The 22564-nt window shown below is 38.2% G+C and overlaps 1 protein-coding gene across 4 annotated transcripts in view; it reads right to left on the reverse strand.

Moving 5' to 3' along the window:
- The window catches only part of ARHGEF28 (Rho guanine nucleotide exchange factor 28), a 259146-nt gene that overhangs the window by 145171 nt on the left and 91411 nt on the right, over positions 1-22564 (reverse strand). For all 4 annotated transcript variants that reach the window (XM_036226271.1, XM_036226272.1, XM_036226269.1 and 1 more), the window contains 2 exons: positions 13389-13536; positions 10596-10889 (listed from right to left, as the gene is read on the reverse strand). In XM_036226271.1, coding sequence (XP_036082164.1) covers positions 10596-10889; positions 13389-13536 — 442 coding nt within the window. The remainder of the gene's footprint in view (positions 1-10595; positions 10890-13388; positions 13537-22564) is intronic.

The following is a 22564-nucleotide window of genomic DNA, read 5'->3' on the forward strand; positions in this document are numbered from 1 at the left end:
AAACAAGCTTTGGAAAGGTTATACAATTTGGCAGAGGTGGAGGTGTTTAAATAAAATGAAATCTTCGCCCCCCCCCCCCGCCCAAATAAATAGGTTTCTTCCTGTTTAGTTGGTGCCAGACGTTATTTGAACCAACGTAGCTACAACAGAATTACTAAGAATTGCTCTAATGGCAAACATTAAAAGGTATGACCTGTAACATCCTGGGAGTGGATCACCCAGACACAAAAAGGAACTGAGCAGGCTGTGCCATTCAATCAGCATTCTCTTCACAGTATAAAAAGAGGTCCATCTGCCACAGACGGGTAAGGAGACTCAAAGTCCATGCACCTTGCTTGCCACACCTCAGTGTCTCTGCCTAGAAAATGAGGCAGCCGCATCAAAGACCCAAGGTCCTAAGAGTATTCATTCCTACATAGGAATTTTCGGGATCAAGGATACATGAAATACAACACATACCAAGAGACCTTCCAGAGTACCTGAAACACAAGTGTAGAGTTGGCCAGATGGTTTGGTTATTACCAAAGGAAAGTGATTTTATGAACTGCTCAGTCCAAATTTGAGATCATTATTATACCTACACAATGTCTGACTAAGCCTTTCGATTAGCAATAAATTCGGGTTCAAAGACTGAAAAATAAGTTACCAAGCCCTCAGGAACTCACATTCGCTATTAGGGAAAATGCAAATTAGAACAGCCACGGTAGTATCATCTAATAAATTTTAAGAAACTACTGTCTTGTGACTGAACAATTCCACTCCTACATTTAAAACCTAGTGAGGACTATGCTTTTTATGCACCAAAAAACACTCACAAAATGTAAAATGGTCAAAAATAGAAGTTATCTTACTGTCTATCAACAATGGAATAAATTGCAGTATAATCATATACTAGTATTTTAAGAGCAATAAAAATGAATTATAGGCTCACATAGAAGAAACTAAGAAATACAATGTCGAGGGATAAAAGTCACAAGAGCATGTACAGACGACATTTCAATTAATAAGAAGTTTTTAAAAAGTGAACAGTAAAACATTTAGGGGTAGAGAGTAAACTATAATGAAAAGCAAGGAAATGGTTACAAAAGGCGTCAGCATAACACCTCTGAGGGGAAAGAAGGGGGTGTTGGCACTTTTGGGGTTCAGTGGTATCTGTACGTCTCTTCCCCTCTATTTTTTCCCTCACCCCCCAAACACGCAGCTGTGCTCAAGGTCCTTTCCAGAATAATTAAAATAACTTCTGAATTGAGATCAAAGCATTGATCTTTTCTGAAGATTCTCAAGTGCTTCTTATGCAAAGTGAGGGTTAGGATCTCCTACCTTAAATAAAAAAGTGGTGAACAAAATGCATATATATGCCTCCTTTTCATACCACTGTCTTCCCAACGACCTCTTAAGATCTATTAGGTAAAAAGTTTCACCAATGAATAAGAGCAAAAATAAAATGTTTGTGATTCTTGCAAGTTATTTTTAATCATCTTATTTGCTGCTAAGCCAGGATAGATAACCTTAAATGCTGAGGAAAATATTAAAGCTAAAATGTGACAGGGACAATAACCTAGAAGAAAATGATATTTTTAAACACAAACTAATTCAGAAACAGGTATACTTTGTAGAGTTTAATAATGTTTCATAACTCCTGAGTGGAGCCACTGAAATGTATTCAACACTGTAAGTTTATGAAAAACATTATTTTTTAATTCACCTAAATCCGATTCATTAAAATAAGTTCTACTCCAGTTTCGAAGCCACACATATATATTTCATGGAGGTCTCAATTTGTTTATTTAAATCATTCAGTAGATAAACATTGAATGAAACCACTACTATATGTCAGGCCCTGTGGAATAGGTCCTGTCTTTGTCTTTGGGAAGCATACAGCCAACATACAGAATGAAATAAATATCTGGCCCATGAAATCACTCTGATGAACTACAGCTCTAGGCTTAGCCGTAGAGTATGAATAGAAATAAAGAAACCATCTGATGTACAAGAAAACAGCTCTGCAGGTTAATTCAACCTGTGTCAGGTATCATCATGTGAAAATTTACAGATGTTTATCAAATGCCAAAAAATGACAAAAAGATAATGAAAAAAACTTACTAAAAATATGTATGGAGAGTAGAAGAGAGACTCTGGCATAAGCATCACACACAATCATTGACATTTTTTCAGGACTCTCAATGAAAATAGAAAAAGAGGTCATGTCTTATAGCATATTCTATTTAAATTGCCTAATGAGGGCTTTGGTGTGTATATAAACAAATCACACTTCCACACAGAATATCAGATGCTGATGAGTCCAAGACAGGAACTGCAAATATAAATAAATACGCTCATAGGAAAGATATAGAAACAGAACAGCCCATGAAGCACAACCCAACATGATAGGCAAGGCTGGATCATAAAGCCAAAAAGTAGAAGTGAAACAAGCATATTGGCGTGTATTATCTTTTCTGCATTGGACACATTTGAGACACTCAGATTACAACTACCCCTGACTGAAATACTCTGGGAAAACACCAATCACATACACAAGTATTCCAGAAAATTTGCCTTGTAATGTACAATACCAGAATGCACATTATGGATTCTGCATCTCATATAGGTTGGTTATATTTTATTTTACCTCATGGAACTAGTACTAAATCAACTGAAACACTAAAAAGTCTTTATCAGAACTTAAAGATGGCAACCTAATTGTTGGCCTTCACAATCCTGGAACTGAATTATACAATATAGACATTGATACAAGATATGAAGGTTCCAGACAGAACACTGTATAGCACAGAGGAGGAAAGGCTAAAGGGGTGAAATGTCTGGGTTTGAACACTTACAAAGATGTAGCTTTGGGCAGACCACTTAATTCTCAAGTTTTAAGTTGCTTGATCTAAAAAAGGAAAATGCTATCTGCCTAGCCCACTACCCAAGGTTGTCAAGGAGTTGTAATGGTAATAGCATGTGAGACAGAGTTCTCAAGAACTAGGTAGGAAAGCCAGTACTGAGGGGATTTATCGGTCGTACACATTTATCTGATCTTTTCATACAAAAATTAAATTGATATATGGTATATTTGAAAACAGTTTTCCTCTGGTTACAATTTAAAAAGCATAATTTAAAGGAACTAGCTGTCTGCTTAGGAAGTACTATAATTGTATCAGTGTAAGACGCCAGATGTGTCATTAAGACAAATGTGCTTCAGCCCATGCTTCAGGCAGCAGGCGGTCATTAGGTGCCATAAGCACCAATTATGTCACACTCCCTTTCCAGCCTGCTCAGTATTTTGCTTTTTCATTTGTTACTATTTCTTCAAGGCTATGATTCAACTCCATCATTCGGTCATTCATTAGATACTCGCTGATAGCCTACTATGTGCCAGACATTCTTCTCTCTCTTCCTACCATATGCAACCCTCCCAAGTGACCCACCAGGAGACAAATGAAAATGCAATGCAGTCTAATTTTATCAACAACAAGCAGACAAAGTGTCAACTCATCATATCTTGGAAATGATCTTTTGAAGTTTGAATGGTGAGTATGAATTTAAGCAAAGCCAGGAAACTGGCCACTCGTCTGCACCCAGGCAGGACCCACTCACTGCCTTTGCACTGACAGCCAGAGCCCCAAGTCCAAAGACCCAGACTGAGAAATATTAAACTCTGTGGATATAAGCTACAAGTTCAATGGGGGGGGGGGGAGGATCTCATATAAGGTGCTGCCCACCTGGGTAAGGGTGAGGAGGCTGGAAAGAGTTAATTAGAAACCTAGATGGGCAGCTATTATGCATTAATGAAAGCAAAGAAATAAACCACCATGGCCACCTTTATTTCATTCTTACTGGGTGCTAACAGCTATAAGAACTTTACATTTCTCATTTCCATCTAACATGTATTAAGCAAATTACATGCATTATTTCATTTAAGTCTGACAGCCACTGGATGAGGTAGGGCCTATAGGGGCAGAAACTGATATTTGACACAATTGTGCAATTGTCCAAGCTCACTCAGTTAGTATATGGGGCATCAAGGATTTGAAGCCAGACTTTTTTATCTCTAAAACTAAGTTCTTACCTATTATGCCTCCAATTAGGCAAAGAAATAATTAGGTAAAATAAGACAAAATCAAGAAGAGAAGGGCAGAAAAGATAGAAATTCATAGATCAACAAATTGAGAGTAAGGAAAAGCAAGCAGAAGGGAACTAAGCTGGACCAGCCCTAAGGGCCCAGGCCCACGTCCTGCTCTCCAGATCCCAGCCTGATAGTCACTGCACATGCGTGCATACCGCATGACAGAACTGCAGAATAAAAGCAGGGAAGAGAAAGTAGGGATGTTGGAATCATACTAGGGTATGATTACAGAAGGTTTTGAGGGGTTTCTACCTACAAAGCTTTCTGCCCCCATCAAGGCCCATATTTGAAAGAGTCAAGACAAGGCCTTGTAAAGTTCACTTAGCCTAAGTAAAGGGGGGCATTGCCCCAGGACACATGGTTGGTCATTTCCCTAAGAACATACCAACACTCTGGCTCGCTGCCCAGGCCCTTGCCCCAGGCCTCTCCCACGCCTCTTCTTCAGCCACCAGCCTTTCAACCTCCAAATTTTAAAACCAATGTTTTAATTATTTTTTAAATAAAGTAGTACAAGGACAACTGCCAGCATTCAAATCCTATTAAAGAAATCTAGGAAAACAGTAAAATTTTAGTATTTTTCCTCAAAATAAGTACTAAGAGAATCCTTGGCTACTGTTATTTTCTAATTCCATTTTAGTCCCCTGTGTGCAGTTAAAACTTCCACATGCATCCTGCAACATTTGACAAGCTCCCAGAGAAGAGAATCCAGGGATGGGTTTTGACCAACCAGAGGTAAATTTAAAAAGCTTCCATGTTGCTGAATCCTTTGGGAAGCATATTAGGGTAGGTGCTTAAAAATAAAAGCTCACATTCACATTTTTTTTTCCTTGAAAAAATATGAAAGAAGGAGAAAGCAACCTGAATACAACTTATGCTCTAGTTCCCAAATGTGAGAGTAAATATGTAATTCTCTATTCTCGTCTAAGGGTCATTGGTGCCAGACAAAAGTAGGGAGCTTATTTTTTAGGGAAGAGTTTAAGCTGCTTTTCTTCCTTAAAACATAGTACCTTAAACAGAGAATGTACTTAATAAGAGTTTACTGACTTAACTAAAAAATAAATCCAAATGATTTGATAAGGGGGAAAATCCTTTTCCGTAGGATTTCAATTCTGTATTAAATTCTTTAGCGCCGGAGAACGCATTCTTTAGCTTTAAATATTAAAAGCCCAAAAAAAGTAGAGAGGTGGATAGAAGACAGAGAACGTATTTTTAAATTAAGGATTTAAAACTTCACAAATGATGCACATTTGTGTGCATGTGCATGGCTAAGTGCTGCAAAATAATTTTACCAATTTACCAGTGGACCTATTTTAAAGAACATTCTCTCCACCACTAGCATTTAGCCAGTGGGTTACCTTAGCAACTGAAGGAAAATAATACCAGCTTTAAATGTCAGAAAAGAAAGTATGGAGATATTTGTCCCTTTAGACACTATCAGAAGTGATGGAAAGCTAGAAAATAATACTGAGTGTACTCAACTGCTTGGAAAATGTCAACATTTCCAAGAAAAACATAAAACCCCACAATTAGTCAATATCAATTATTCATTAATTACAAAACTCCTCAGAAAATTTTTTAAAACCCAGAAACTTGTACTTCATTATAAATCTGTCCTTTTTGGGTTCCTTATCCAGTGGTATTTCAGCTGATGTTATTTCAAACTTGCTGTCCAGTACAAAGTTTTAGGGCAGAAAAACAAAGCTGACATTTCACATAGTCTGTGGGCCAACTCTTATAATTCAATGTGCCATCCCCTGGTTAATAAGACTTGGAACACAATGAAGTAGGGGCCAAGCAACAGAGCTGTGCTACTGAGCCTTGCTCTATTTTCTTTCTATTTCTACAGCCAGCAAATTGTATTCAAGCTCCATTGCAAGTGTTAAACAAATCTTGCTTCTTACTGGTACAGTCTCTCTCCTCTATTCAAAGAAAGATAAACAGATATTTTCCTCTGTCAAACATCACTGGCCCGCACATTCCCTTCTCCTGTTGCCTAGAAAGAAGGTGATGGCTTCAGGTACATGGCTTGAAACAAGATGCGGATGTCACAGAAAATTGGCAGTTCCCACCAAGTCTTTCGTAATAAACTGTTAATTCTCACTTAATGGCTTTTCCTGCAGATAAGGAGCACTATTATGACTGCTCTTTAAACTCCTTAAGAGAACACTAAACAATCAAGACACATTTTAACAGTTGCTAAATAACCCTTACTCTTACAGACGTTCTTCCAAAGTCTTTTTGGTCCTCGGCATTGCTTTCCTTTTTCCCTATTAGTTGTAAAGTATAAAAAGACTAACATTCTCGTTCAAAGGGAATTAATTTATGAAAACTCTATTAATAAAGCAGACATCATTCTAACCACCCTTCTTAGTAACAGCATCGCATTACATAATCTATACATTAAATTTGGGTCTGTGACAAGAGTTCTACCTTTCCTTTAGTCACTACTATTCTTTACTCCATGACTTGTTTTTGCACAGACACTCTACTTGGACTTGTCCTTACAACATGGATTCTTCAACTAATGAACCATTTCTCTAATTTCTGGATTCAAGTTTAAATCTGTGGGGGTTCCTATAACTCCACTGGTGTTTTCTGCATAGTAAGGAGCATACTCTTAACGTGATCTTTGAAATCAATAATTAAAATTATTCTCCAAGCCACCCTTAGCAGGTAATACCAGTTCTGACAATTAATTCTCCTTGGCAACAGCTCTCCAACCAACCATACAAGTTATAGATGAATTCTATCTCAAAAGCTGGAAAAAACTGGTTTTATTATGTTTTTATAATTGGTATAATGAGGAGTTCCATCTCCTCCACAACAAGGAACTTCTGCCTATAAGGAGAACTTTGAACATGTGAACTACCTACCTTTACCTAGAGCATTGCAGAAAAGTCAAAATCAGCTCTTCAAAACAATAGTAATTTACTTCAGCAAAAAAGTCTTAAATTTGAAAATTGTTGCTATGTATTGCTTTGTAAGTGTAAATATATATGCGAGTCTCTATATGCCTTTCTTTTAAGTGAGTGGACTTTTTTTCTTAAATCAGAAGACATAAATAGGACAAGCTCTATCTCTTCTATAGGTTGCGAGAGAAGCTACTATGTTCCCAGGGGCAATGCCATCAGTCCTCTGAGATGTCATTTGCAGACCTTTTGGGTTCTTTAATCCAATGGCGGCCTGCCCCATATTGATGACAATCTTGGTGCTTGCCAGCCATGTCAAGCTTCTGGGAACATAGGTGAAGGAAAGTAATATGGCTGAGCAGAAAGGAAAAACTTTACTCAAACATTATCTGAGCACCGGCAGAATAAAATAATATTTTATCCCAGTTAACTTAATTATCAAAAGTATGTCAATCTCTAAGAAAATAAATTTGTCCAAAAACCAAACAAGCAAAAAACCCCAAACAGAAAAATAAATAAATTGTACAATTTTATTGGATAATTATTATATAACTATTCAGTTTTACTGCAAATTTGGGGTCCTGAGACTCTGCAAAAGCTTTTATCGTGAAAGCTTTTTTCACGGAAAGAATGGGTTTAATTTTATGAAATAGGAATCCAATTTTATTCATGGCACAAAATTAAATAAAACCCAGGATATTTCCTTCCCTAGAACACATAATGAAGTTGCACTGTGAATAATGATGGGTACGACACAGAGCCAAAAAAAGGCTCTGCTTTTCTTTATGAAACACAGCAGTCCGTTCAGGCTCTGGCCCTTCTCCAGGATCTCAGGCCTTCCTGGTACCTCTCAGTGAACGAAAAGGAAAAGAGCAAGGAATTTACCATAAAATGCAAGGAAATACAGTATTGCTTCAAACAGACTCCATGACAAAGTTATTACAGAAATCAATACTCATTCAGTAACACCCAATTACGCAGCACCCTCCAAAACATAAACAAACATGAAGAAGTTTTAATAAGTATGAATAGCGAAGCTTTAAATACTTTTTTTAAAAACTATTAGGAGAAATAATTACTAGGAAAAAAAAAAAACTATTTTCATTGACAATGCCACTCCCAGTAACATATGATAAACTCCAGTGGGCCCCATGTCTCAGTTTATTTCTTACTTTGTTACTGTAATTCATTTACATTAATGACAAGCAACACTAAGAAAATATGTACACTAGAAAAAGATGCATTGAGCATGTAAGAAATTCTGAACTGCTTGGAGGGGAGGGATCAAGATGGTGACATCGGAGTCTTCTGAACTTCCCTGCTTCTATGAAAGCACTAAATAGATAGCTCTACAAGGAGCAATCTCTGAGAGAAATCTAGAAAACTAGCTAAATGACTCCTACACATAGGATGACTAAGATACCTACATCAAAATGGGTAGGAAAACCTGAGACACACTCTCATCATAAACCCCATTCCCAACACAGAGCATACGATCAGAAGGGAACCTCCAACTCCTAGCTTCTCCCTAAGGAGCAAAGAGTTTGGATCACACATCTAGTACTGCAACTTTTAAGGCTCCCACATTAAAAGTAAGGGGTGGGCCCCCACCATGCCTAACTCTGAAAGCCAAAGGAGCTTCCATCCATGAGTCCCATAGGACTATAGAAAAAGTTCTTTATGGTCACACAAACATGCACCATTGCTACCTCCCCAGGGCTCAGTGTAGAGGAAGCAGGCATAAACACCCATCTCCCAGTCTTTCCCTAGAAGGGACTTGGTTGCATAAAAGCGATTACCCAAGGGTCCAGCTTCTAAATACTATGCATCTAGGGGCTGGCTGGACCCCACAAGAGCTGGTAAGCATTTCCGCCCACCTTCTCACTCCAGCTCACTCCAACAATAAAGCCGGATCACTAGCATCTCTGGAAGGAACTTGTTTTTGGATCACCAGGCTCTGATAGCCAATGGGGCTGACATTCACAAGGACTCTGGTGGTTAAAGAAGCTGCTAATGGGTGGGTATGCACATGAGAACCCACTACAGCTATCTCATCAGGGTTTGACACAGCAGGAGCAAGTAAAAAAGAAAAGAAAGAAAGAAAGAAAATAGCCTGTCTCCTAGTTTTTCCCTGGAAAGGGATCGACTACATACTTTCCCAATTTCTGCCTTTTAATCAGCCCAAATCTAGGTGTTGAGTCATATCCTCCTTTTCAGGACACTGATGGGTCTTGACATTATCCTCAAGTACTAGGGGCCACTAAGAACAAAGGCGGCAACTTGGACAATCGCAAAGGTTTGCAAGGCAACCAGAAGCTTGAGCTGGGCTGACTGAGGAGGTTCATTTCCTACACAAAATCAGTCTGTCAAGACTGGGAGAGGTGGCTATTTTATCTAATACATAGTAACCAAAAGAAACTCAAGGAAAATGAAGAAACAAAAGGGAATAGTTTCCAAACAAAAAGCTAAATCTCCAGAAACTGATCTTAGTGAAATGGAGATGAGTTAGAGTTCAAAATAATGGTCATAAAGATGATCACTGAGGTCAGGAAAGCAACACATAAATAAAGTGATAATTTCAATTAAGAGACAGAAAATGTTAAAAAGTACCAAACAGAAATCATAGAGCTTAAGAATATAATAACTGCAATGAAAAATACAATGGAAGGTTTCAATAACAGACTCAATTAGCAGAAGAAAGGACCAGCAAACTTGAAGACAGGGCAGTAGAAATCATCCAATCAGAGGAGCAAAAAGGTAAGAGGGTGTTAACCCTGTCCTTTAACACTAATGTTGCAGAGAAGTTCCAGTATAAATCTAGGCTACAGGCAATGTTACCTCCAGTACTATAAACTGTTCTCACAGAAAGTCTTAAAAAGTTCTGAGAAATTTCCAAGGAATTGTTTACAATACCAGGATTTTATTCCTTTTTCTGTAGCTTCATTTGTCCAGACCAACTGCAAATCTGCATATGTACGTATAATACACTCTCTCTATATAAAAATCCATTCACATACACACAAAAGTCACTTTGCTGAGAATTAGTTTATTCAGACATTGTTCTAGAAGCTTTGCCATATATTATCTAATTTAGCCATCACTAGAAGCCAATGAAGAAGGTACTATTATGTATGCTTCATTTTATAAATTATAACTTTGTGGCATCAAAACTAAAATAACTTGCCCAGGACGTCTCATAGCCAGGAACCAGAAGTTGGCTGCATGCTCTTCATTGCCCTTGATGACTCTACCTATTTGGAAACAGAAGAGCAATTGTCCCTTCTCACAGCAAGAAAACATACAGGAAGGTGGAACTGCAGCCTAAAGCAGCTGACTTGAGAGGCTGCCACAAAGAGCAGTCCCTCCCTCCGGAGGCAAAGCAGCGTCAACTAGCCCAGAGATGAGTGGCTTGGGTCCTCAGGGGAACCAGCCACTTCGGACTGAGGCTTGGGTCAAAAGTAGGCAAGAAATCCCACCCAGGAAAACAGACAATTAATTGTAAGGCAGATTGTGAACTTGACATAGAGAGGAGACATGCAAATTTTCTGGTGAAGACCTACCTTCAAGTGAAGAATTTCCTAAGACAGTCCACCCAAGAGGCAACTCCAGATGGGTCAGAGCCAGAACAAGCTCCTCATCCAAGGCAGACAGTGCTCCCACTGTCAGGGCAAATGGAGTCAGCAGGGTCTGATGACTACTGGCTGTGAGGCGATCAGCCTGGGTCACCAACAGACGGGCCAGCCTGCAAGCCATGTTGTCCACATACGTCACTGAGCCAGAGTCCATGGTCACTGGGGAGTAACCTTCCGAGCAGAGGCACACAGACACCGTCACAGTCTCCTGAAGCCCGTGGCCTGTATGATAAGAAAGTGAACAGTTCACCCAGAGTCTACAGGAGATGCTCTCAGTGTCCAAAGTTCAAGTGGTCACCAGTCTCACTGTGCTGCCTAAACAGACCATATACTCCAGGAGGCCAAGGCAGAGAGGAAGTGCATCCAGTTTTTTTTGAAATGCTGCTAAGCCTATGGGGCCAAATTAAAGCTGATTACATCATTTTCCCATGACTCCTGATTTTAAAACTAACGTTTTTGAGCTCTGAGCATTTCAGTGTCTATTCTCCTAAGATTACCAGGTATGTTATTTGGCGTACCTTCACTTTTTACACCTACCCCAACCCCTGGATTCAAGTTTGTCACCTTTAAGGTCTATGACTTTTCCTGCTCTGCCATTTCCTCCTGAGTTACACACCTTTATGTATTTATTTAGGTGACAGTTTTATAAAGTGGCACAACAAAATTATAGAAGTTCACCTTAATTCCATAGAACTCTGAATATGATTTGGGGTGGGTTAAGACTACTCAACAAAAATATTTATATTGTTCAGTGCCTCCCACTTCTGAGAATGGCTTCTCTATCTCATAGATGCTCTTAATATTTCTGTTGTGGGTGGTCACCTAATCCTGATACTTGTCCCCCCTCCTTACACTTCTCTTCTTTAATTTGGCCAAGGTTGGTGAACTTTCACCCAGGCATATTTTCATGCTGCCCTTGGAGAATTTCCAGGAATTAATGCTACCAAACTTCTGTGATTATGCTAATCATAGCTGTACAGAAGAGGGGTTAATATTCAGCCACTACTGGCCCCCACGCAAATGGCTAATGGGTACAAGTCATTCCTGCTCTGCCTTATTCTCTGAAGCCTTTCCCCAAAGGCTATGGTGCCAGGGCTTCAAGGGACAAGTGTATCCCAGGTTTACTAAGCAAGAATTACTGCCATTTCCACACTGCCTCTTTAAAAGTAATCCAAGATGCACACACAGAATGCAAGCCCAACCTCTATACTATGCAAATCCAATATATAATTACAGAAATCTGTTCTACATGGTTCTAAAAGGTTACCCCTGGAAATTAAAGGCTCAGAAACAAAACTGTCACCTGTCTGTACAGAATCTGTTAAAATGAAGGTAAGAACCTTCACTTCCAAGCAGGCCACAACATAATGAAAAAGATTTTCTTTAACACATAAGGGAGTGGAAAGGAGGTTCATCTCTACTTACAAATAAAAAGACAAAAGTTTTGATATTAGAAGTGGCACTTCAGTTATTTTTATTATTTCCCTATAAAAGTCTTCCTAAAAGTGAAGACCAAGGGAAGAGGAAGAGGCTAACAGCAGGGGACATGTAATGCCCACGCACAAGGGCAGAGGCCAGAGAGACCAGCAGCCGAAGTAACAAAGTGACTCTCCGCCATTAATGAGGTTTGGCTGTTTCTTTTCTCTTCTGAGGATAGGAGTTATGGGGTCAGAGAAGTAGTTAAAATGGCCTAGTCTCAGAAACTGGACAACAGATTGACTCAATGACCAAGCCCAGGTAGGGCTGAAAGGTCTTCGCACATCTCCGCAGTTCTAACTACGCCTGTATGTGCATGTCACCTTCTTCGTGCAGATAACAAATATACTACAGAAGCACTCAACATTTTTCCTCTGAAAATGAGGTCAATATTATAAGAAAAATCGATGGTTCTCTATATGATACAATTTATGAGTGTCAGAAAAAACCCACAGTTAAGGAAAACTGACAAATCAACAAACAAAAACAACCGCACCCTCCCTTCCTGCAGGTAATGACATCTTAATTACACCTTCAGGCTAGAGCTTGGTGTCTCAACGCACAACCCATGCCCCAGTGTAAACACAAAACAATTATATCTGAGGCTATTAGCTCATAATAACACGTTAACATGACACATTAATTTGTCATTTGTCACCACAGTGATTGAAGAAGGTATCTAGGAGAAATACTGGCTTTAGAATGTCAACATTTTGGTGATGGGAACAGAAAGTTCTAGACCCCGAGATTCAGGAAGGAAATGTCTGAATGAACAGGGCACCAATGAAAGAATTGCAGCTCCCAAAGGGAGCAAGCAGGGAGAGGTGGCCCCTAGGGCTGCTGGACTGACCACAGGGAATGAGGAAGGGAGAACAAAGATGACTGTCAATGTCTCAGTTCTGCCTGAGCTATCCCTGGCAATGGGTGGGCGGGGCTACTAGAGGTGATCCGAAGACACTGTGCCACCTCCATCGGACTGCATCTAAAGCACACCCAACCTGGCGAGTTGAGCCTAAAGCAAGGCTGCTCAGAGAGCTGCAGACCAGCTGGAAGAACCTCAGATGTGAGATAACCCAGTGTGAGTGCTCTTCCTAATATATGCACAGGCACACTGACCCTCACACACCCATCCCTCACTGGAGCACCGCTTACTTTCTCCTCGTGGTCCTCTTCCTGGACTATATCCCTGGCAGGAAGATGCTTACAGACAGATTTCCCAACTGCACAGTAAAAAGGACACCTCACCTGGAATGCTGGATTGGAGAATGTTATCCTCCATACGTTCTGCCATCACAATGTGCCTCTGATGAGATCCGTTATAAATAAAGTAAAACTCGGCATCTTTAGGAAGATATACATTTTTGCCAAACTTCGCATAGACTGTCATCTGCCCCTGAAAAATGAATATATTGGAGCATCATCACACTTCCTCATCTCAGCTCTAGGAAACTGCAATGAATAGGACCCAGGTCTCAAACAGGTTGGTTTGTCACCTTCGCTTCATGCGCGTGAGCTCAAATATTATGAATCCTTCTTTCCAACATCATCATTTTGGACAACAGGGGGATGCCTTCTGATATATCAAAGTATGTATGTCAGAGCTGGTTTGTTGTTTTTAAAGCTGAAGAAGTTAGGACCATAGGGAAGATTTTTTTTAACTTAATAGATATGAGAATGTGACACTTTGTCTTTCACATTGTTGGAATTCCTATTTGATGAAACATTGCTTGTATTAATTTTTTCCTCTGAGATACCATCATGGCATACAGGTTCAAAGTGATTATCCTTTGAAGCTATGACTTTACCCTGTATTGGATCACAGTCTGTTGTGGGAACCTTAAATATTCACAAACATTGCCAAATAAATAGCAACACATGCTCCCATGCTTGCTGTGCCTTTTCCAATCACTGTTTGTCTTCTCTGAGGGATTTCCAAGTCCCCTCTCATCCGGCCTAGCCTCAGACTTTCTCCTGAGAGCTTCTGCGTGGCACAAAGCCCTGTAAGTCCCCTGGTCCCAAGGAGAAGAGCTGCCCAGTTGGGTCACCGAGGGACACTCTGAGGAAGGAGGAAATGTCAAGAAAGCAAGCAGCAGGCTGGCACTCTTCAGGATATTACCTCCAGAGCCTGTATAGAGGGATTAAACCAGCAGTGCTACAGTCAAGGGACTAGCAGTGATGGACAAGCTGCCAAATGGTCTTGGGACCTTGAAGGACTTGGGACACTCCCTCCTCTCAAATATAAAAAGGCAAACAAAGGGGGCCTCCAGGGAGAGGGTACATTCCATCCAGCCTGTGGGAGTGGCAGGGAAATGGAAACCAGGAGGTGGAAGGGGTCGCCCACTTTGGAGGGCCTCCAGAGCTCGCTGGGCCCAGCGTAGAGAAGCATCTGGGCTTTTGTGTGCCTGCCCAACAAAAATAAACCCACCCTCCAAGAATTCCTTCTCCTGTGACAGGGGAGAAAAGTGAACAGAGAAGTGTACACAGTCTCCTTAACATCTTTGATGGTCATTAGCATGATATTTGTAGGACATCAAGAGTTAGGCAAATTGGTATAAAAACAAAATCAGTATGGAGTTCCTCTTTGCAGTAACTATAAGGCTATTTCTTCTAAAATTTAAAAATTGAAAAGGTGATGTTTTCCCGGTGGTTTGCAATTCTTGACACACACGAAACATTATCTTAAATTTTCAATTGGTATAAATACAAATTGTGGAGTTCTGAAAAAAAGACATCAGTTCCCAATTGTGATTGTCATCTCTTTGCATATGAGCGCTTGCTCGCGCGTGCGCTCTCTCTCTCTCTCTCTCTTTCTCTCTCATACACACACACACACACACAGACACACACACACAAATATAATCAGTAGAAAGGAACATGCCAAGGAAAATCTACCATATAATAGCTTCGAAAAAAGTTCAGGAAGAGGATCTGAAAAGCAAAAAAACAATAACAAATGTCTGACATGACTGAGAGAGGAAACTTAGATGAAATTCCATTTCCTAAAAAAGGAAGAACAGCTTGCTTTAGCCATGTTCCTGGTTGTTAAAGGGGCTGTTAATTATCCATGAACAGAATCTGACCTGACCTGTTGATTTTAAAATAAATAAATAAATAAATAAACTGTATAAACAGATTAAAGTTTTTCACAGATCACAAGGATATCTAGTCTGTATCTATTCAAAACAATGATCACATTACTATTTTATCTGGTTGGGTGAACAAGGACTGCAACTTATGAAAGAGTTTAACAGAAACCCTTTTCAATGCAATACAACCCAAAATAGTAGTTTTATAATTCAGTTATGCCTCCCTTTCACGACCATATCATGCTTTGGTAAAAAGAAGATAAACAATAAGTCAGGTCAGAAATCACACATGTCCATTAAAGAGAGATTCCCAGAAGTCCTAGCAATGAGAATAATATTCAGCAATAAAAGGAGTTTCTGATTTGCTAATCACAAAGAGATCAGAAAGACATAGCGTAATCACAAGAGAAGGAGGGAAGGGGGTGGTGATGAAGAAACCAACAGAGAGACTCAACGATACAAAATGGGGTAGGAGGGAGTTGGCAGGAGAGAAAGAGGACGAGGGAGAAAGAAAACAAATGCGAAAGAACACTTTCATTCAGAAAAGTTAGATAAAGCTACCAAGGAGGTCAGCAGGAGGAACAGGCTTCTGAAAATGTGCTCAAGAAAAAGTACTGCACACAAAATCAGCCACAGATGATGATTGTTAACTAAGAGTGGGGTCTTTATAACCATAGTGGCCACTGAAAACTGCTACTCTTCTTAAAAGTCCACTGATTTCGTTAATGGCAAAGATAAATTCAAATGTACAGAATTCCAATGTGCCTCCATCATTACTCCATCTGGATTCAATTGTGTGCTTTAAGCAATTGAAAACTGTAAACTTGTCCATGTCCATGAGTCTCTGGACAATAGACTAGTGGTTACCAGAAGGTGGGGTGGGTGGGGAGGGAGGGGGAGGAGAGAGGTAGATGGGGTAAAAAGGGCCAATTATGAGGTGACAGAAAGAAACTACAGGAGGCCTTATTATTAAATTGCACACCTAAAACTTACTGGATTTTGTTAACCAATGTCACCAAAATAAATTTAGTTTAATGTAAAAAAAAAGAAAACTATAAACTTATTTAAGTGAATTTGTTGACAACAATATCAGAATCACTACGCCCCCACGTAGAAATAACAGATGTATTATCACCTCTCTGTCCATTAGCTATATCCCAAATAAAAGAACACTCAATATTTCACTTCTGGAAATTTCTGGAAACAATAAGAGGCATAATAGGCAAAATCATCTCTCCAAATTAATCTGTAAATTTAATGTATTCTAATCAAAACCCAAACTGAAATTTTCAAATGAAACTCAACAAGCTTACTCTAAGTTCATCTAGAAGAATAAATACATAAGACTAGAAACAAAATTTTTGAGAAAGAATGATGTTTGAGCTGTGGGGGGGGAGGGATCAAAACTTATCCATCACAAAGCAAAACATGCAATAAAACCACAACAATTTCAACAGTGCAGTAGTGGCACAGAGGTAAACCACAAAGCACAGAGTCCAGAAACAGACACATGGAAATTATGTAATAAAGGTGGCATTCTCAATCATTGGGGAAAGAAGAGATTACTCAATAAATCATTTTAGAAGATTACCTATCCATTAAGGGTAAAAATATTTTTCATACCAAATACTTAAATTCCCAGTTCATGCAATGTAAAACATAATTCATAAGTTCATAAAATTAGAAGGCTGCCTAATTTTTTATTATTGAACAAAATAATAGCAATTAAAGATATCTAGATTTCATCTATACTGACACCACTCCAATGTATCAGCTTTTTTTTTTCTTATTTCCTTCCTGTCTTTGTTCAATGCACAGCTAATTATTACATAGTTGTACTTGTGGCACAAATACACATATGGTTGTGCTTTTCTATCAAAAGTATTTTTCCATGTTATTACAATCTTTGGCACCATTTTTAATTGCATTCCATTAAGTGTTTGATGTTCCATGATTTAATCATTCCTCTATTATTTTACATTAAGGTTTCTAGCTTAACATAAAAAAATACTATAGTAAACATTTTCATGTGCATTGTCGTTATGCTTTAAATTACTTTTTTAGAATAAAATTCTAGAAATGGGTCTAAGAATGTGACTCATTGTCACAAATTGTGAAACTGCTTTCCAAAGATGTTTTATCAACTTTCATCGCCAACTCTGCTGGTCAAGAGTATCATTTTCATCTCTAATTTGTCAAAGCTTTTTTTTTTTATTATTTCCTAAGTTAATAGATAATAAGCAGTTCCTCACTGAGTTAAATTCGTATTTTTTCCATGGCCACTGAAATAAATTGCGACTTTTATGAAAGTCTATTACTAAATGGTGCCATCATTGTTAGTGGCCTGATTAAATTTGTAAAGAATTCTAATCGTCCCTCTTCTATTCAACTTTGCCTTAGGCAAGTCAAAATTTTCACTTCCTCAAGTGAACCAATTGAGACCAACATCAGAATCACTCCCTTTCCCTTCTGAAAAGTGAAATTGTACCACCTGAAATCTATAGTGGAATGGAGAGAGGAGGCTGGGAAAATGTTCCTTAATCACCCTGAAGATAGATGCAGTTTTAAACATTCATCTAGGGAGTATGTCTGTCTTTCAATCAGAGATTCTTAGGAGGGTACAAGGACCATACGATTCAAAAAGGGTAAGAACCACTGTTTTAAAGCATGTTCAAAGCATCCTTTGTACAGTGTAAAATATAAAGATCATTCAATTTTATTTTCCCAAACCAAAACTAAGTCAACAAGATACAGGTGAATACAAATTGGTTAGTCCAGAAGGAAATATCAGAATGTCATCTTTTTTTAAGGAAGGTAAACTAAAATGACCTAAGACTTAAGATATTTCTTCAGAAATAGACTTTGGGGTAGGAATGGCTTCCATTTTCAGGTAGGATGAAATAAAGCACAGCAGGCCAACATTCCTGCTGATAAAAACTAGAAAATAAAGACAGAAAAATTAAAAAGCCATATCCTTAAAAAGAACTATGGAAATGAGGTTAAAATATAATAAAACTCCAGAAAGGGGAGAACCACTCAGCAAAGTTCTTGAAGCCAGGAGACAATGAAATGATATCTTTAAAGTAATAAAAGAATATAACTGATGACCTAAAATTCCATACCTAACGAAAATATTCTTAATAATGAAGTTGGAATTTAAATGTTTAAGACAAATACTGAGGGAATTCACGGCCAGCAAGCTGGCACTAAAATACTAAACGGATTTATTGAAGCACAAGTAAAATGATCCCAAACAGAAACACGGAAATTCAAGAGGCAATGAGGAACAGTAAAATGGGTAAATATGTGAGTAAATATAATTAATATCTAATGTACAAAATGATAACTATAATGTCATAGATTTTAAAATATGTGTAGAACTACAATGTCTGACAACAATAATCTAAAAGGGAGATGGAATTAAAGTATACAACAGTTTGGGGAAAGTATTAAAATAACATATTTACAATATATCAAATATACATGTTTAAGTTGAGAGTAACCACTACTAGAACAGTAAAAAGAATATATAACTAACAAGTTATAGAGGAAAAAATTGAATAGAAAATAATAAAAAACACAAGAGAAATTTAAAAAACGTGTATCAAATCAAGAGTTGTATGATATAATTCCAACTATATCAGCCATTACATTATATGCAAATGACTAAATGATCCAAACACAACACCAAGACTATAAATTTTTTAAATTCAAAAACTGTAACAATATTTATATGCTGCTTACAAGAGAAACACTTAAAAAATAACACAGAAAGTTTAAGAGAAAAAGATATACTATGCTACACTAATGAAAAGCTAGTATAGTCAAAATATTAGACAAAGTACTTTTTAAAGCAAGATATTACTAGAGAAAGGAACTTTCTTTATAAAAAGTGTCAGTTGAACAAAAATATAATAGTAAATCTGTATGTACCTAATAACATAGCTTCAAAAGATATAAAGAAAGTATTAACAATTCCAAAGGGAGAAATAGAGAAATCCCTAATCACAATGGGAAACTTTAGCATGTCTCAATAGGTGATAGAACCGACAAAAACGGACAAGGATATAAAAGATCCAAATTACAGAATTAACAAGATTACTAATAAAAAATGATTACCATAAATAAAATGTATAGAGTAATATTTATTAAAAACATACCCATTATTCAAAACTCTGCATTAAACTCATTTAAACAAACACAAAAATTCTCGATGGCTTTTACCCTTGGTGGAATGATTCACCACTATAGAATTGAAATAGCCTTTGTTTCTGTAACACAGCTGAATTGAGTAAAAACAATTCATGACAGAGGTCAGTAAATGACCCCAGATTCCTCACAAGACCAGAAGCAGACTCTAAAAAGCTCCTTATCTTGCTTCCTTTTAAAATCACTAACTTACTCAAGGAGTCTGAAAACATAGAACTCTTAGCAATTAAAAACAAATATCTGACATTTTAAGTACATCACAGTAGGAAATACACTGGGTTGAGAATAAGAATACTTAAATTATAATCTCTACTCTTGCATTGTCCCACTATTTCTTGAGGAATAAAGGTCCTGCACTTTGTTCCAAAATAATCTAATGCAAAAATAAAGAATGAAGCAATATGCAGTTCAATAGTTGGACGCCAGTTGAGATTTTAGTCAAAAATCAACCAAGCATGAGTCATCACTGAGACTAAAATGCTAATATGCCCAATGCTACACTGATGAAAATCTAATAATTCCATTGAGTATGGCATAAGGAATGTAGTCAGCAGTAATGTAATGGTTATGTGTAGAGCCAGAGAGATGGTAGAGTTATCTGGTGAATCATTTCATAAACAAATGTCTAACCACTATACTGTATACTTGAAACTAATAATAAAACAAAATAAAATGTTTTATAAAACAAAAAGAATGAGTATGGGCAGTTCTTCTCTATACCTGTCAGACATACCTGGGCGATCAAATACTTTAATGTAAATATACACTAAACCAATGATACGTTTAGAGGAAAATGACAAGGATGCTGTAGGGACTAAAAGACCACATTCCTGTATGAGGAACAATTGAAGGAACTGGGACTGTTTTGCCAAAGGAGAAAAAACTCATGGGTAAATGGTCAGGACTGCAAATAAATAGCTGAGGGTCTGTCATGCAGACGAGGGATTAGACATGTTCTGCAGGCCCCAAGGGGAAAGCATAAAACAATGGGGGGAAGGACAGGACAGAGTCTGGTTCTACAGTGAGAGCCTTCTAAGGATCAGAGATGTCTGAAGAGGGCGAGGATTATTTCAGCTTGGGAGGAATAAGCACTACCAGGAAATAGTGGCTGTGTTTTTTCGTTTTGCTTTTTTGTTTGTTCTAAAAGAGAATAAGGCTAAATATCTAGTCTAGAATAGCTTTCATATGAAAAAAAAAATGGGTGGGTCTAGATAAGTGGAGTTTTGTGGGGTTTTTAAAATTAATTTCTCTCTATTTTTTTGCTTCGGTTTATTTCCTAGCTCCTTGAATTGATGCTTAGTTTATTTTAATTCTCTGCATCAGTAGTTTCAAACTGAAATCAGGGAAACCCTAGGTTCTAATAGAAAAATGTCGGGAGTTGGAACATTCCATTTAAATTTCATTTAAGGAAACATGTTTCCAAATATTTTTAAACCTAATAATATTGCATTCACTTAAATGTATTATTTACCAAATTTTAATACACTGGAGAAGACCTGAACTTCCAGGCTAAGTTATTGTTCTCATCGACTTAATAGATTAATTAATGTAATAAATTTAAATCTGAAGAATATATTTAAATAAAGTTTTAATCAAGCTTATACATTAAAGGTCTCCATAACACTGGGGAAAAAAGATTTCTTAAAAAAAAAAAGTTTCAACACCATCTGCTTAAGATCTCTAAGGCCCTGTGACTCTAGGACACCCTCTGCTAGTCTGTATTGGAAGATAAAATTCTATTAGTTCATTTTATATTTCATGTCTCAAATAAGTTTTACATTTGCAACACAGTAAAGACTACAATTCATCAATTTCAGATTCAGGTTGAACTCATGCAGATGGTAGTATATTGTTATTACTTAACACTTAAAGTGAAACCAAGTACTGTCTGAAGACCATTGTGGATCAGCTGACAGCATCGAACATGCCAAACCAAACCTATCAGAAAAACAAAGGACCCTAAGTCTCCATGAATTGATCTCTTCTGGGTAAAGAACAGTGACACAACTACCTGTATTCTTATTTCAGGGTAAACCACATAGTTCCTGTATTCCACAGGACATCTCTCCTAGGAGGGTGCCAAAGAAGGGAGTCTCTGGAAGAGGAGGAGGGGCTCGCTGTATGTGTATGTGGGGGTCAGAGGCTGCAGCTCTTCCAACTAGTAGCTTCCAGCAGTGGGAAGAGTAATGACCCTTTACCCCTCTCATCTGACCGGTATCTATGCCTGAACATCCCTTCTGCCCTCTGTCTCCAATGCATACAGTCATACACACAGCAGGCCATTCTCAAAAAGAGGACGGCAGGGCAGAAAAGAAGCTGAATTTTGATGATGACAGAGAACATTTCAACTGATCAAAAGCAAGAACTAAGAGCAAAAGAAGCACTATGGAATGTGTTGTTTTGTGACGCATCATAAAGCTGGGAGGGTAGTTCTTCAAACTACTCACACTCATCTAATCTGCATGCCCCCACTCTGGGAAGTCCATCTTACCGATGTCATATACGGCAGCGTTGAGATGAGGGAGGGCACACTTTCTTATTCTCGGTCCCACTTCAGAGTCAGTTGTGAATGGCTTTAGACCATTTTTCTGGCCCTGTCCTTTTTTTGCCCCTTACTTAGGACTCTCTCTGAATCTTTGGGTAACTGTATGGGGCTCTCAGTGAAAAACCGGACTACATACAGAGGTGCCAAATGTTGGCTTCACCAAAAGTCAACTGGATTTCTCCCCTCATCCTAACTCAGCACAAAGCCCAACAGTACAAGAACAACATTGGTAATAGAGAACTAATCCAAAAAACATGAACAAGCAGTAATCTTGTGAAGAATAACACTTTCTATTTCCTTAGTGTGTCACTGTTTACAAGGTGCTTCTACATACACTATCCTATTTGCATCTCACAACCCACAGATACACAGACAGGTGAGGAACTGGCCCACTGTCCCCCAGGTAGCCAGAACCAGCGCCTAAGTCTCCTCATTAATTCGGCCACTCCTGATAGGTACTGGGTGTCTTTTAGGTGCTATGGTTAAAATACCAGCCTTTACAAAACTATTTTATTGGGAAGATACAGACAATAAACAGTTAATTGAACGATCTGCGAGAAATTCATAAGAACTGGTAAAAA

This window comes from Rousettus aegyptiacus, unplaced genomic scaffold (assembly GCF_014176215.1).
Source record: "Rousettus aegyptiacus isolate mRouAeg1 unplaced genomic scaffold, mRouAeg1.p scaffold_m13_p_8, whole genome shotgun sequence".
Taxonomy (NCBI): Eukaryota; Metazoa; Chordata; class Mammalia; order Chiroptera; family Pteropodidae; genus Rousettus; species Rousettus aegyptiacus.